The sequence below is a fragment of the Ranitomeya imitator genome, chromosome 4 (genome assembly GCF_032444005.1).
Source record: "Ranitomeya imitator isolate aRanImi1 chromosome 4, aRanImi1.pri, whole genome shotgun sequence".
NCBI classification, from domain to species: Eukaryota; Metazoa; Chordata; class Amphibia; order Anura; family Dendrobatidae; genus Ranitomeya; species Ranitomeya imitator.
The window spans coordinates 14434987-14449367 of NC_091285.1; the positions used below are offsets into that span (position 1 = coordinate 14434987).

Sequence of the window (14381 nt, forward strand, 5' to 3'; positions counted from 1 at the left end):
TCTCTAAAGGACAGGGTCAGCAGAGTCATCACATTTCTAGAGGACAGGGTCAGTAGAGTAATCTCATCTCTAGAAGACAGGGTCAGTAGAGTTATCTCAACTCTAGAGGACAGGGTCAGTAGAGTCATCTCAACTCTAGAGGACAGGGTCAGTAGAGTCATCTCATCTCTAGAGGACAGGGTCAGTAGAGTCATCTCAACTCTAGAGGACAGGGTCAGTAGAGTCATCTCAACTCTAGAGGACAGGGTCAGTAGAGTCATCTCAACTCTAGAGGACAGGGTCAGCAGAGTCATCTCATCTCTAGAGGACAGGGTCAGCAGAGTCATCACATTTCTAGAGGACAGGGTCAGCAGAGTAATCTCATCTCTAGAAGACGGTCAGTAGAGTTATCTCAACTCTAGAGGACAGGGTCAGTAGAGTCATCTCAACTCTAGAGGACAGGGTCAGTAGAGTCATCTCATCTCTAGAGGACAGGGTCAGTAGAGTCATCTCAACTCTAGAGGACAGGGTCAGTAGAGTCATCTCAACTCTAGAGGACAGGGTCAGCAGAGTAATCTCATCTCTAGAGGACAGAGTCAGTAGAGGCACCTCAACTCTAGAGGACAGGGTCAGCAAAGTCATCTCATCTCTAGAGGACAGGGTCAGCAGAGTCATCACATCTCTAGTGGATAGGGTCAACAGAGTCATCTCATCTCTAGTGGACAGGGTCAGCAGAGTAATCTCATCTCTAGTGGACAGGGTCAACAGAGTCATCTCATCTCTAGAGGACAGGGTCAGCAAAGTCATCTCATCTCTAGAGGACAGGGTCAGCAGAGTCATCACATCTCTAGTGGACAGGGTCAACAGAGTCATCTCATCTCTAGAGGACAGGGCCAGCAGAGTCATCACATTTCTAGAGGACAGGGTCAGCAGAGTCATCTAATAATCTAAAAACTCTTTATTTGTCTGTGGACATGTTTCTTTCCATTACCTCCCACCCCACTGTCTCGCCTCTTCACTAACCGGTCGTCTTCTCTTTATGAGGTGTTCGATTTTGAACTGACGTCTGAAGACATGAAAGCTCTAGAAGAGCTGGATAAAAACCTGCGTTATGGACCTTTTATGGAGTAAGTTGTCCCTTAGAGAGTCCTAGAGAACAGGACAAATCTTCCATAACAGACCTACAGCTGGTAAAACTAAAGGACAGACGATGATGATGTTATTTTTATTGCTTTTTTTAACCCCTGAATATCCATTCCATGACGCCTACTGAGGAGTCAACATCTGCTCATACCTGCAGTATTAGATATAAAAATGTCAACGGCCAATAACGGTAACACATTAAAAGAAAATAAAAGAAAAATATTCTGTGACATCATCATAAAAGGATACTTAATATTTTATCGTTATACTATTGCATATTTTTTATTACATGAGTTAGGTTAGTGAAGGGGATAATAACGGCAATCTGACTGACACAGAGGCCCAAATTCACAGCTTTCCTTCACAATGACATATAGCTAAAATCCAGGCTACTTGAATCCACCACTAGAGGGAGCTCTAGGCATGAACACAATGAGAACTCAGAATGTAGTGTGCTCCCCCTTGTGGCAGCAAAAAGAACATGTTTAATTCCATGTTATTTACTCAACTGGGCTTTCAGGGGATTCGGAAATCCTTAAAAAATGCTGAGTTATGATCTTGATTTGGTATGTTTTTTCTGTATTAAGTTAGGGTTATTTGGAATTTCAGTGGGTTCACTTGATAAAAATCCAACTTTTTAGCAAAAAGTATCAAGTGTTACCACATATCTTATGTAACAGTATGGCTGCAGTATATCTTCTACATAAATCATAAAATTGCGTTTAAAACACAATACGGTATGTGGTGAGCGCCCTCTAGTGGTGGCTGTGGATAGCCGCAATTCTATGAATTATCTATATCACTATAGGATTTTTAGTTCTGTATTAGAGGCCTGACTGCTAGAAATATAAAATGAAAATGAATCAAGACAGCTTTTTTTTTAGATTATACAATAAGTGATCCACAGCGGATTCCACAATAATCTGTAATCAGTATTCATCGGCAAAAGGAAACTTGGGGTGATCCTTCCATCTGAAAGAAAGCATAGTTCAAACTAAAAAATATATCAGGACGTGTCGACATCTGACACTGTGAAGTTTGACAAACACCTCCACAAGCTGAATCAACATTATACTGGAATATACTGGAATGTACTGGTGAAAACTGATAGCGCTCAAAACCCCATACTTGATTTAATTCTATCTGTAGTAGTGGAGACTGTAAATCTGTACTGAGCTCCCTCTAGTGGTGACTGTATAAATCTGTTAGTACTGAGCTCCCCCTAGTGGTGGCTGTATATATAAATCTGTATGTAGTGAGCTCCCTCTAGTGGTGGCTGTATATATAAATCTGTTAGTACTGAGCTCCCCCTAGTGGTGGCTGTATATATAAATCTGTATGTAGTGAGCTCCCTCTAGTGGTGGCTGTATATATAAATCTGTATGTAGTGAGCTCCCTCTAGTGGTGGCTGTTTAAATCTGTTGGTACTGAGCTCCCTCTAGTGGTGGCTGTATAAATCTGTTAATACTGAGCTCCCTCTAGTGGTGGCTGTATATATAAATCTGTATGTAGTGAGCTCCCTCTAGTGGTGGCTGTATATATAAATCTGTATGTAGTGAGCTCCCTCTAGTGGTGGCTGTATATATATAAATCTGTATATAGTAAGCTCCCTCTAGTGGTGACTGTATAAATCTGTATGTAGTGAGCTCCCTCTAGTGGTGACTGTATATATAAATCTGCATGTAGTGAGCTCCCTCTAGTGGTGGCTGTATATATATAAATCTGTATATAGTAAGCTCCCTCTAGTGGTGACTGTATAAATCTGTATGTAGTGAGCTCCCTCTAGTGGTGGCTGTATATATAAATCTGTATGTAGTGAGCTCCCTCTAGTGGTGACTGTATATATAAATCTGCATGTAGTGAGCTCCCTCTAGTGGTGGCTGCATATATAAATCTGTATGTAGTAAGCTCCCTCTAGTGGTGACTGTATAAATCTGTATGTAGTGAGCTCCATCTAGTGGTGGCTGTATAAATCTGAATGTAGTGAGCTCCCTCTAGTGGTGGCTGTATATATAAATCTGCATGTAGTGAGCTCCCTCTAGTGGTGGCTGTATATATAAATCTGTATGTAGTGAGCTCCCTCTAGTGGTGACTGTATAAATCTGTATGTAGTGAGCTCCCTCTAGTGGTGTCTGTATATATAAATCTGTATGTAGTGAGCTCCCTCTAGTGGTGACTGTATATATAAATCTGTATGTAGTGAGCTCCATCTAGTGGTGGCTGTATAAATCTGTATGTAGTGAGCTCCCTCTAGTGGTGGCTGTATATATAAATCTGCATGTAGTGAGCTCCCTCTAGTGGTGTCTGTATATATAAATCTGTATGTAGTGAGCTCCCTCTAGTGGTGACTGTATAAATCTGTATGTAGTGAGCTCCCTCTAGTGGTGACTGTATATATAAATCTGCATGTAGTGAGCTCCATCTAGTGGTGGCTGTATAAATCTGTATGTAGTGAGCTCCCTCTAGTGGTGGCTGTATATATAAATCTGCATGTAGTGAGCTCCCTCTAGTGGTGTCTGTATATATAAATCTGTATGTAGTGAGCTCCCTCTAGTGGTGACTGTATAAATCTGTATGTAGTGAGCTCCCTCTAGTGGTGACTGTATATATAAATCTGCATGTAGTGAGCTCCCTCTAGTGGTGGCTGTATATATATAAATCTGTATGTAGTAAGCTCCCTCTAGTGGTGACTGTATATATAAATCTGTATGTAGTGAGCTCCCTCTAGTGGTGACTGTATATATAAATCTGCATGTAGTGAGCTCCCTCTAGTGGTGGCTGTATATATATAAATCTGTATGTAGTAAGCTCCCTCTAGTGGTGACTGTATAAATCTGTATGTAGTGAGCTCCCTCTAGTGGTGGCTGTATAAATTTGTATGTAGTGAGCTCCCTCTAGTGGTGGCTGTATATATAAATCTGCATGTAGTGAACTCCCTCTAGTGGTGGCTGTATATATAAATCTGTATGTAGTGAGCTCCCTCTAGTGGTGACTGTATAAATCTGTATGTAGTGAGCTCCCTCTAGTGGTGACTGTATAAATCTGTATGTAGTGAGCTCCCCCTAGTGGTGACTGTATAAATCTGTATGTAGTGAGCTCCCTCTAGTGGTGGCTGTATATATATAAATCTGTATGTAGTGAGCTCCCTCTAGTGGTGACTGTATAAATCTGTATGTAGTGAGCTCCCTCTAGTGGTGACTGTATAAATCTGTATGTAGTGAGCTCCCTCTAGTGGTGTCTGTATATATAAATCTGCATGTAGTGAACTCCCTCTAGTGGTGGCTGTATATATATAAATCTGTATGTAGTGAGCTCCCTCTAGTGGTGACTGTATAAATCTGTATGTAGTGAGCTCCCTCTAGTGGTGACTGTATAAATCTGTATGTAGTGAGCTCCCTCTAGTGGTGTCTGTATATATAAATCTGTATGTAGTGAGCTCCCTCTAGTGGTGGCTGTATATATATAAATCTGTATGTAGTGAGCTCCCCCTAGTGGTGACTGTATAAATCTGTATGTAGTGAGCTCCCTCTAGTGGTGACTGTATAAATCTGTATGTAGTGAGCTCCCCCTAGTGGTGGCCGTATAAATCTGTTAGTAATGAGCTCCCTCTAGTGGTGGCCGTATGAATAAATCTCCCCAAGTGACTGATAAGGAAGCAGCCATAGCAGGGACAATGTCGCTCAGTTTTCGCCAGACTTTGTATCAACCCAATAGCAGCTGTGCTAGTAACTATTCTAGAACAAACCAGAGAATCTTAATTTCTCTCACAATTTGGCTTCAACATAGCGATAATTTCTGTTGAGCGCTCCAAGCTCTGCCATGTCTTCAGGTGGTAACAGAAAATCAAAGACCTAAAAAAATAGCAAAATAAATATATATAGTGACGAAATAATATTGCCATACAATGCATGTAAAGAATACTGCCATACTGTACATAGAACTGTCATCATTTATAGCACTGTAATGAAACATATACAAATATTAAGGTCCATTAATTAATAGAAAGCCCTTAATGACAGCAGCACCAAAAAAAAATCCATAATAGTATGCATCGGCAAGAAGTAAAAGTTCTGGATCGGTGTTTAATTTCTGCTGTCTGATCCAATCTACTACATAGAACCACGAGAAGCCAGCTGCCACCACTAGAGGGAGCACAGTGCATACAAGAACTCACAGCTAGCTGTAGAAACACCTACTTAAGATGCTCCCCCTAGTGGTGGCAGCTGGCAGAACAAATTTTATTTGCTACCATATTGGACAAAATTGAGAACGCCCTATAAGATTTTTTTTTTGCATTCCCATCCAAACCTGAAAGTTTTCTTTAATTCTCTTGGGGTTGAAGCTCTTTGCCAGGACTACAACTCCGAGCTGTAGAAAATATCTTATGGCCACCTGAGCCGGGGTCTTATTGTGTTTTTTGGCAATGGTGACCAAAACGGGATCCTCAAGGATGACTGGTGAATTTTGGTCAATCCTAAGGAAAAATAAGGTCAGTCCCACATATTGCCAATATATTTGCTCATTTTCTTGGGTTTAATATTCTTGATCTATTGTTTTAAGCTTTCTACTGCCCTCTAATGGAGAAATAACCGAGTATCAAAGGGAAAGTCCATTTTCAGATATAAACTTTATGATTTTTCTTATCTGTTTGTTTCCAACCATTTATCACTTTATAAATGAAAAATAAATCAATTTTGAAAGATAGCCTTGATGTAAAATCTCCACTCGTTTTGTGTATGCAGCTCCTATGTGGATCTGTATGTCTCCAGGGTTAAAAATAAAAACCCTGTGAAGTTTTTACTCTGTGGTCTTTTATTGTTGTTGGTAGGTTCTTAAAAAGGAGTGAAGTGGCACAGAACTATATACACAAAACTGAATGAATTTATTAAAAGCTATTTTGTAAAAAATGCTTTAATTCTTTTAAAAGTACAGTCTCAATCAAATAAATTAGTTGCAAAAGTCTACACATCCTTTAAGGACCTGTCACTAGGTAAAAGGGTTAGCTTTTTCTATCATTGTATTCCCGTTGTTCTCCTGAGTATTCTGAACTTTATTTTTTTTAAATCCGACATACGGTTCCAGAGATACAGGCCTTTTTATCTATTGTTAACAAGGAGGCGTGGCTTATAGGATCCTCTGGGGCGTGTCTTAGCAACAAGTAAAATGCTCATATCTCTAGAACCGTATGGCGGATTTTAAAAAAACAAAAAACAGAATACTCAGGGGAGCACCTGGAATAAAATGAAAGCAAAGACTAACCACTTTTGACCTTATGAAAGGTCCTTTTTAATCTTCACAGGATAAGGCAAAGGCATTTGAATATTTGTTCATAGAAAAATATAGATACATGGGTCATTATTTACCATTTTTCATCCCGGCTGGACCCCAGAATGCTGTATCCAACAAGAACAATACCTTGAGAGATGCAGAAGTCCAAGAGCTTTCTTTGATTTAGATAAATATGACATTCCACCTGTAGGGGGCAGACATTTTCCAGTGAAAAAGAATAATTTTGGCTACTATGTGTCATCTATGAGACTGCACTACTGGCAATGACTGTTCTGATTTTGGGCAATGTGTAGTGTTGTCGAGGTGGGAGGTAGATATTGATGTGGATGGTGGTTTGGCCTCAATGACAACATTGTATCTGAATGAAATCAGAGTCACTCAGTAGTGCAGCCTTAGGCTTCAGGCCTACAACTTCAAGAGATCATCTCTCAGTCCAGAATTAAGATATTAAGAGTCTGTTTTCACATGATTAATGTATAATAAAAGGATGGTTCTTCTGAAAATTCACATTAAACTTCTGAAGGTGACCATGTTGTCCATTTTACCTGGTTGCACACGGGTTTATGCCTCAGTCCCGGCTTATTAAGAATAAGCTCGATTTGTCTACGATTAAAATTTGAGACCCCGATCGACTTCACCAGTCCGGCGTCCTTACACCTCTCCATGGCCTAAAAATTGGAGAGCAAACATTTTGATGTCTTTATGGTTGATGAACAGTCCATTTTTCCTACACGCCCCCCTCGTTGATAAGCCAATCGCAAGTGATCAGCCGTAACCACCAGGAAAAAGTGGCAGCAACCGTCCAATTTGTCTGCAGCACTCCCACAGGAGAAGCTGAGTACTACACGACAGGAGGTCTGTGTAATTAATGGACACGCCGTGTCCTCCACTCCTTCTTTCCGGTTATTAGATGTAGGGCGTGAACAGGAGACGCCATACTACTATATCATATCTATACTATATCTATATCAACGAATCCCAAGGGTCTAATAAAGGGAACGAGATGAAGAAAAGGTAAAGACGATACCAGATACTCACCTCCCATGTGTCTCGGATGTCTGTATTGTGAAAAATGAGTTGTCCATCCTCATCTACTGGAAACGGATCGTCCCCCGGCTACAAGATAACAATAACAGAATAAAGCAGCGCTGCGTCTAGGAATGACTTCTACTAGATCCAAAATAATGTCAGAACTGTATAATGTGCGTTATTATGATCGCAGCGACACCTAATATGTGTATATCAACGTCTCCCCTGATACAGGCATTATGGACCGGCGGCCCTGGTGGCCTTCCATGGTCCCAATGTAAGGTACCGTATATGAGGTCTATCCTGAGTCACATGGTGACCCTTAAAGGGGCAGCTCTCTTACTTTACACCCCATAGAGTATGAGGGTTAGAATTTGTTTTTCGTTAACACCTTCATCTCCAGAGGATTGTGAATAATGAACAGGTCCATGTATTCCAGCTGTAGATCCTGCAGAGATCTTTCCAGTGACGGACGGACAAGATCAGGGGTTTGGAAAGTGCTCCAGAGCTGGAAAAAAATGATGAGAAACATCTAGTTAATGTCTTAAAGGCCATAATATTACTAAATCCAAATTCCTGTCAAACACTTACAATTTTTTTTTTAGCTACTGTACTTCTTAAGGTCTTTGTTTTTTTTTTTTTTTACAAAGACCGATAATAGGTTGCCCATTTTGTATACACCTGTATACAGGGAGCTCCCCCTAGTGGTGGCTGCAGACAGGATCTTATCATGTATCTCTGTATACAGGGAGCTCCCCCTAGTGGTGGCTGCAGACAGGATCTTATCATGTATCTCTGCATACAGGGAGCTCCCCCTAGTGGTGGCTGCAGACAGGATCTTATCATGTATCTCTGTATACAGGGAGCTCCCCCTAGTGGTGGCTGCAGACAGGATCTTATCATGTATCTCTGTATACAGGGAGCTCCCCCTAGTGGTGGCTGCAGACAGGATCTTATCATGTATCTCTGTATACAGGGAGCTCCCCCTAGTGGTGGCTGCAGACAGAATCTTATCAGGTATCTCTGTATACAGGGAGCTCCCCCTAGTGGTGGCTGCAGACAGGATCTTATCATGTATCTCTGTATACAGGGAGCTCCCCCTAGTGGTGGCTGCAGACAGAATCTTATCACGTATCTCTGTATACAGGGAGCTCCCCCTAGTGGTGGCTGCAGACAGGATCTTATCATGTATCTAAGTATACAGGGAGCTCCCCCTAGTGGTGGCTGCAGACAGAATCTTATCATGTATCTCTGTATATAGGGAGCTCCCCCTAGAGGTGGCTGCAGACAGGATCTTATCATGTATTTCTGTATACAGGGAGCTCCCCCTAGAGGTGGCTGCAGACAGGATCTTATCATGTATCTCTGTATACAGGGAGCTCCCCCTAGTGGTGGCTGCAGACAGGATCTTATCATGTATCTCTGTATACAGGGAGCTCCCCCTAGTGGTGACTGCAGAGAGGATCCTATCATGTATCTCTGTAAACAGGGAGCTCCCCCTAGTGGTGGCTGCAGACAGGATCTTATCATGTATTTCTGTATACAGGGAGCTCCCCCTAGAGGTGGCTGCAGACAGGATCTTATCATGTATCTCTGTATACAGGGAGCTTCCCCTAGTGGTGACTGCAGACAGGATCTTATCATGTATCTCTGTATACAGGGAGCTCCCCCTAGTGGTGGCTGCAGACAGAATCTTATCATGTATCTCTGTATACAGGGAGCTCCCTCTAGTGGTGGCTGCAGACAGGATCTTATCATGTATCTCTGTATACAGGGAGCTCCCCCTAGTGGTGGCTGCAGACAGGATCTTATCATGTATCTCTGTATACAGGGAGCTCCCCCTAGTGGTGGCTGCAGACAGAATCTTATCACGTATCTCTGTATACAGGGAGCTCCCCCTAGTGGTGGCTGCAGACAGGATCTTATCATGTATCTAAGTATACAGGGAGCTCCCCCTAGTGGTGACTGCAGACAGAATCTTATCATGTATCTCTGTATACAGGGAGCTCCCCCTAGTGGTGGCTGCAGACAGGATCTTATCATGTATATAAGTATACAGGGAGCTCCCCCTAGTGGTGGCTGCAGACAGAATCTTATCATGTATCTCTGTATATAGGGAGCTCCCCCTAGAGGTGGCTGCAGACAGGATCTTATCATGTATTTCTGTATACAGGGAGCTCCCCCTAGAGGTGGCTGCAGACAGGATCTTATCATGTATCTCTGTATACAGGGAGCTACCCCTAGTGGTGGCTGCAGACAGGATCTTATCATGTATATCTGTATACAGGGATCTCCCCCTAGTGGTGGCTGCAGACAGAATCTTATCATGTATCTCTGTATACAGGGAGCTCCCCCTAGTGGTGACTGCAGACAGGATCTTATCATGTATCTCTGTATACAGGGAGCTCCCCCTAGTGGTGGCTGCAGACAGGATCTTATCATGTATCTCTGTATACAGGGAGCTCCCCCTAGTGGTGACTGCAGACAGGATCTTATGTATCTCTGTATACAGGGAGCTCCCCCCAGTGGTGGCTGCAGACGGTGTTATCATGCATCTCTGTATACAGGGAGCTCCCCCTTGTGGTGGCTGCAGACAGGATCTTGTCATGTATTTCTGTATACAGGGAGCTCTCCCTAGTGGTGACTGCAGACAGGATCTTATCATGTATCTCTGTATACAGGGAGCTCCCCCTACTGGTGGCTGCAGACAGAATCTTATGTATCACTGTATACAGAGAGCTCCCCCTAGTGGTGGTTGTAAGTAGCAAGCATTTTTAGATGTGCAGTACCTCTTTAGTTGGGATATTTTAAGGGTTTTGGCATTTTTATGATGGAAAAACTGTTGCAAATTTGTGCTCGCTTTTTATATCTTTTATCTCATCCCTTTATAAGAGTGCTTAGAAAAGGGTGGAGGGATGTAATGAAAGTTGTCATGTTTAGCGAAAATCTCAGTGAGTTATTAGTGAATCCACATTTATCATTTACCTTTCCAGTGTAGAACAAATCTTCTCTTCTCACCGTCCCGTCAGCAATTTTCTCTCGCAGAGCGCAGCCGACATCTGCCTCATTACCATATACATAGGCGCAGTCAATGTGCCGATATCCCACCTCTATAGCCACCTTGGTCGCCTCCTTGGCCAGAATCTTAGGGAACTCAATGCAGAAAAAAAATAAATCCAGTAAACTTCTGTCGTGCAGACGTTACACTGCTCAATCTACAGATTATCAAATGTTATGGACTATCGAAGATCAGTGAAAGCAGTTTTAGAGGGTCCCCATATACGTTACATCAAAATTGGCCCAAATCACCGGCCTTTAGTTCCCTGGGTCCACCTTCTTCCCCTTTTTGAAGAACAGATGTTGTTCCTATCTTCAAAAAGGGGAGGAAAGTAGACTCAGGGAACCATAGGCCGGTGAGTCTGACTTCTATACCAGGAAAGGTCTTTGAACAAATTATTAACATGTATGTAAGTACCTGGATAAGAATGAAGTGATTAACCAGAGTCAGCATAGGTTTGTAACAAATAAGTCATGTCAGACTAACTTAATTTCCTTCTATGACAGAATCACTGACTGGGTGGATCAGGGAAATGCTGTAGATATAATATATCTTGACTTCAGCAAAGCATTTGACAAAGTATCTCAGACAATCCTTATTGAAAAAATGACTAAGTATGGAATGGACAAGGCAACTGTTAGGTGGATTCATAACTGGCTTAGTGATTGGACCCAAAGAGTGGTCCTAAAAGGCTGCACATCCAGTTGGAAGAATGTCTCAAGTGGGGTACCACAGGGTTCTGTCCTGGGCCCTGTATTGTTCAACATCTTTATCAATGATATAGATGAAGGAATTGAGGGTACACTAATAAAATTTGCTGATGACACAAAGCTAGGAGGGATAGCTAATACTAGAGAAGAGAGAGAGGATTCAAAAAGATATAAATAAGCTGGAGCAGTGGGCAGCAACTAACAGAATGGTTTTTAACAGGGAAAAATGCAAAATACTACATCTGGGCAATAAAAATGAAAAAAGCATATACAGAATGGGAGGCATAGGGCTAAGCAACAGCACATGTATATACTTGTGTATACTAATAGATCACATACTGAACATGAGTCAACAGTGTGATGCAGCAGCAAAAAGGGCAAATACAATTCTGGGATGTATTAACAGAAGCATACAGTCTAGATCACGTGAAGTCATTATTGCCCTCTATTCCTCTTTGGTCAGACCTCATCTGGAATGCTGTGTCCAGTTTTGGGCACCACATTTTAAAAAAGACATCAACAAACTGGAGCAAGTTCAGAGAAGAGCGACCAGAATGGTGACCGGTGTGCAAACCATGTCCTATGAGGAACGGGTACAGGATTTGGGAATGTTTAGCTTGTAAAAAAGAACACTGAGAGGAGACTTAATAGCTGTCTACAAATATCTCAAGGGCTGTCACATTGTAGAAGGATCATCTTTATTCTTATTTGCACAAGGAAAGACTTGAAGCAATGGGATGAAACTGGGAGGAGACACAGATTAGATATTAGAAAAAACTTTTTGACAGTGAGGGTGATCAATGAGTGGAACAGGCGGCCACGAGAGGTGGTGAGTTCTCCTTCAAGGTAAGACTTCAAACAGAGGCTGGACAGACATCAGTCTGGGATGATTTAGAGAATCCTGCTTTGAGCAGGGGTTGGATCAGATGACCCGGGAGGTCCCTTCCAACTCTACCATTCTATGATTCTATGATTGGGTGACTATCTGATGCATATGGACACCACCTGTTTTCTGCCCACTTTTCTAACAGTGGAAAATCCCTTTAAGTGACTTATCTTTTTCTTCTCATGGGAGATAAGCCGCCACCGGTTGGTAGAAATCACATGAATGTTTGACCAAGCCGAAGTCGAGAGAGATAGTTGTTGGCCAAATGAACGTTTGGTCAATAGCTATCTCATGCGTATATTCACCTTAAAGGGGACTTAGATATTGATGGCCTTAAGACTGGTGGAAGTCCAAGACGCAACACTCCTGCTGATCAGCGGTTAGCAAGTCCCACAGAGGTGGGAGGAAACAGTGTACAGTGCTGGAACAGCACAGCTCCATACACCGTGTAGTGGCCATTCTCAGGTACTGCAGCTATTGAGGTGAATGTGTCTGAGATGCACTACTGAGGACGGCCAGTATTTGGTGCTGATTATTAATAAATAAATAAATAAATGCCTTTTTTGCATGTATTCAACACTATAAAGTGCTCTCTTGCTTGCAGATTTTAGGTGTGGAAAATCCACACCAAATATGCAATGTATAAACCGAATCTAGAAAAGCTCAGTGATGTAAAATGTTTGATATAGTTGATTTCATGAAACACTTTATAAAACCCTTAAATGTAATGAGAAATATAATTAATGATGGGGGGGGGGGGGGGGTTAAATGATATTTCTGTAATTTTGGGATGTTTAAAAAAAAAATTATGATGCAAATAAAAAAAGCCTTAATCTTTTTTTTGCTATTATTATTCAATTAAGCTATATTATTTTTAAAAATAATATTTATGGCATATTGTATGGATATTTCGTAAATGTCTGAGATGGCAATACACTTTAAAATGAATAAAAATGCAAAATAAGAATAATAAAAGTAATAATAATTATAGTAATAATAATAATAGTAGTAAAAAAAATAATAATAATAGTAGTAGTAAAAATAATAATAACAGTAATAGTAAAAATATTTGTAATAATAATAGTGGTAAAAAATAATAATAGTAATAATAATAATATAAAATATTAATAATAGTAGTAACGATAATAATAGTATTAGTAACAATAATAATAATAGTAGTAGTAATAATAATAATAGTAGTAAAAAAATAATAAAAGTAGTAGTAATAATAATAATAATAGTAGTGGTAAAAACAATAATAATAGTAATAGTAAAAATAATTGTAATACTCATAGTAGTAAAAATATTAATAATAATAATAATAATAATAATAATAAATATTATTAATAGTAATAATCCTAAAAATATTACACAAATATTCATAAAAATATTAATAACAATAGCAGTAAAGATAGTAACACTTATATTAACAATAGTATTAATAATATCATAGTAAACTAAAATAGTTATTATTACAAATAATAATAACAGTAATAATAGTAATTATTATAATAGTAAAAGTATTAATACTAGTAATAATAATACTAATATAACGATAATAATCATTAATCAATATTCTATTTTTAATATTTAATACACACAGGAAAAATAAAATTTCTTATTACAATTATTCAGATATATGAATAATGATAAATAATAATTATATATTATTTTCATTTAAAATAATAATATTTTTCTGGCATATCATATAGATATTTCATAAATGGCAATAAAATGAATAAAAATGCAATAAAATAATAACAATAATAATAGTAATAATAATACAAATGAATAACAGTAGTAATAAAAGTAATGCTTGTAATAAAATAATAATAATAAATAATAAAAATAATATTAATATTAACAACAATACTAACAATGGAAATGTTAATGTTAATAACAATAACAGTAATAATATTAACAATATTAATTCTGATAATAATAGTAAAACTAATATTAGTATCAATGATATCAGTAATAATAATAATAATAATAAAAATTATTATTATTATTATTGTAGAAAAGTAAAAAATATTAATAGTAATAATAGTAATAAAATATTCATAATAATATTCAAATAATAATAGTAATAGGAGTATAATAGTAATAATATTAGGCAGGCATTAAGGATTATCATTTTTGTTATTACTTTTTCTGGGGCGTAGGTGCCAAATCCAAGTACGGGAATTTTGTGTCCATCATTCATGATAATGTAGGACTGCGGACAAAGATCCATTTTTCTTGTATCTTCAGACCGAGATGTGAATGTCCTTGGTGGGTTAGAAAC

At 39.4% G+C, this 14381-nt stretch overlaps 1 protein-coding gene across 1 annotated transcript; it reads right to left on the reverse strand.

The window, feature by feature from the left end:
- Positions 1–40: 40 nt before the first annotated feature.
- LOC138675124 (prostaglandin-E(2) 9-reductase-like) lies at positions 41–14351 on the reverse strand. Its single transcript, XM_069763113.1, has 9 exons — positions 14244–14351; positions 10426–10593; positions 7832–7948; positions 7450–7527; positions 6957–7079; positions 6486–6595; positions 5431–5596; positions 4891–4973; positions 41–2094 (listed from the first exon to the last, which is right to left on the reverse strand). The coding sequence occupies exons 1-9, from the start codon at positions 14328–14330 to the stop codon at positions 2052–2054; spliced, it is 975 nt and encodes a 324-aa protein (XP_069619214.1). The 5' UTR covers positions 14331–14351; the 3' UTR covers positions 41–2051.
- Positions 14352–14381: the final 30 nt, after the last annotated feature.

What these genes read in the sequence shown, in the direction of transcription:
- LOC138675124 (XM_069763113.1), bottom strand. Translation starts at nt 14,330, where the DNA reads ATGGATCTTTGTCCGCAGTCCTACATTATCATGAATGATGGACACAAA. An exon ending in ACAATCCTCTGGAGATGAAG is followed by an intron (nt 7,528 to 7,831) that starts GTGTTAACGAAA and finishes GTTATCTTGTAG; the next exon opens with CCGGGGGACGATCCGTTTCC. An exon ending in CGCTATGTTGAAGCCAAATT is followed by an intron (nt 2,095 to 4,890) that starts GTGAGAGAAATT and finishes GCTTTCTTTCAG; the next exon opens with ATGGAAGGATCACCCCAAGT.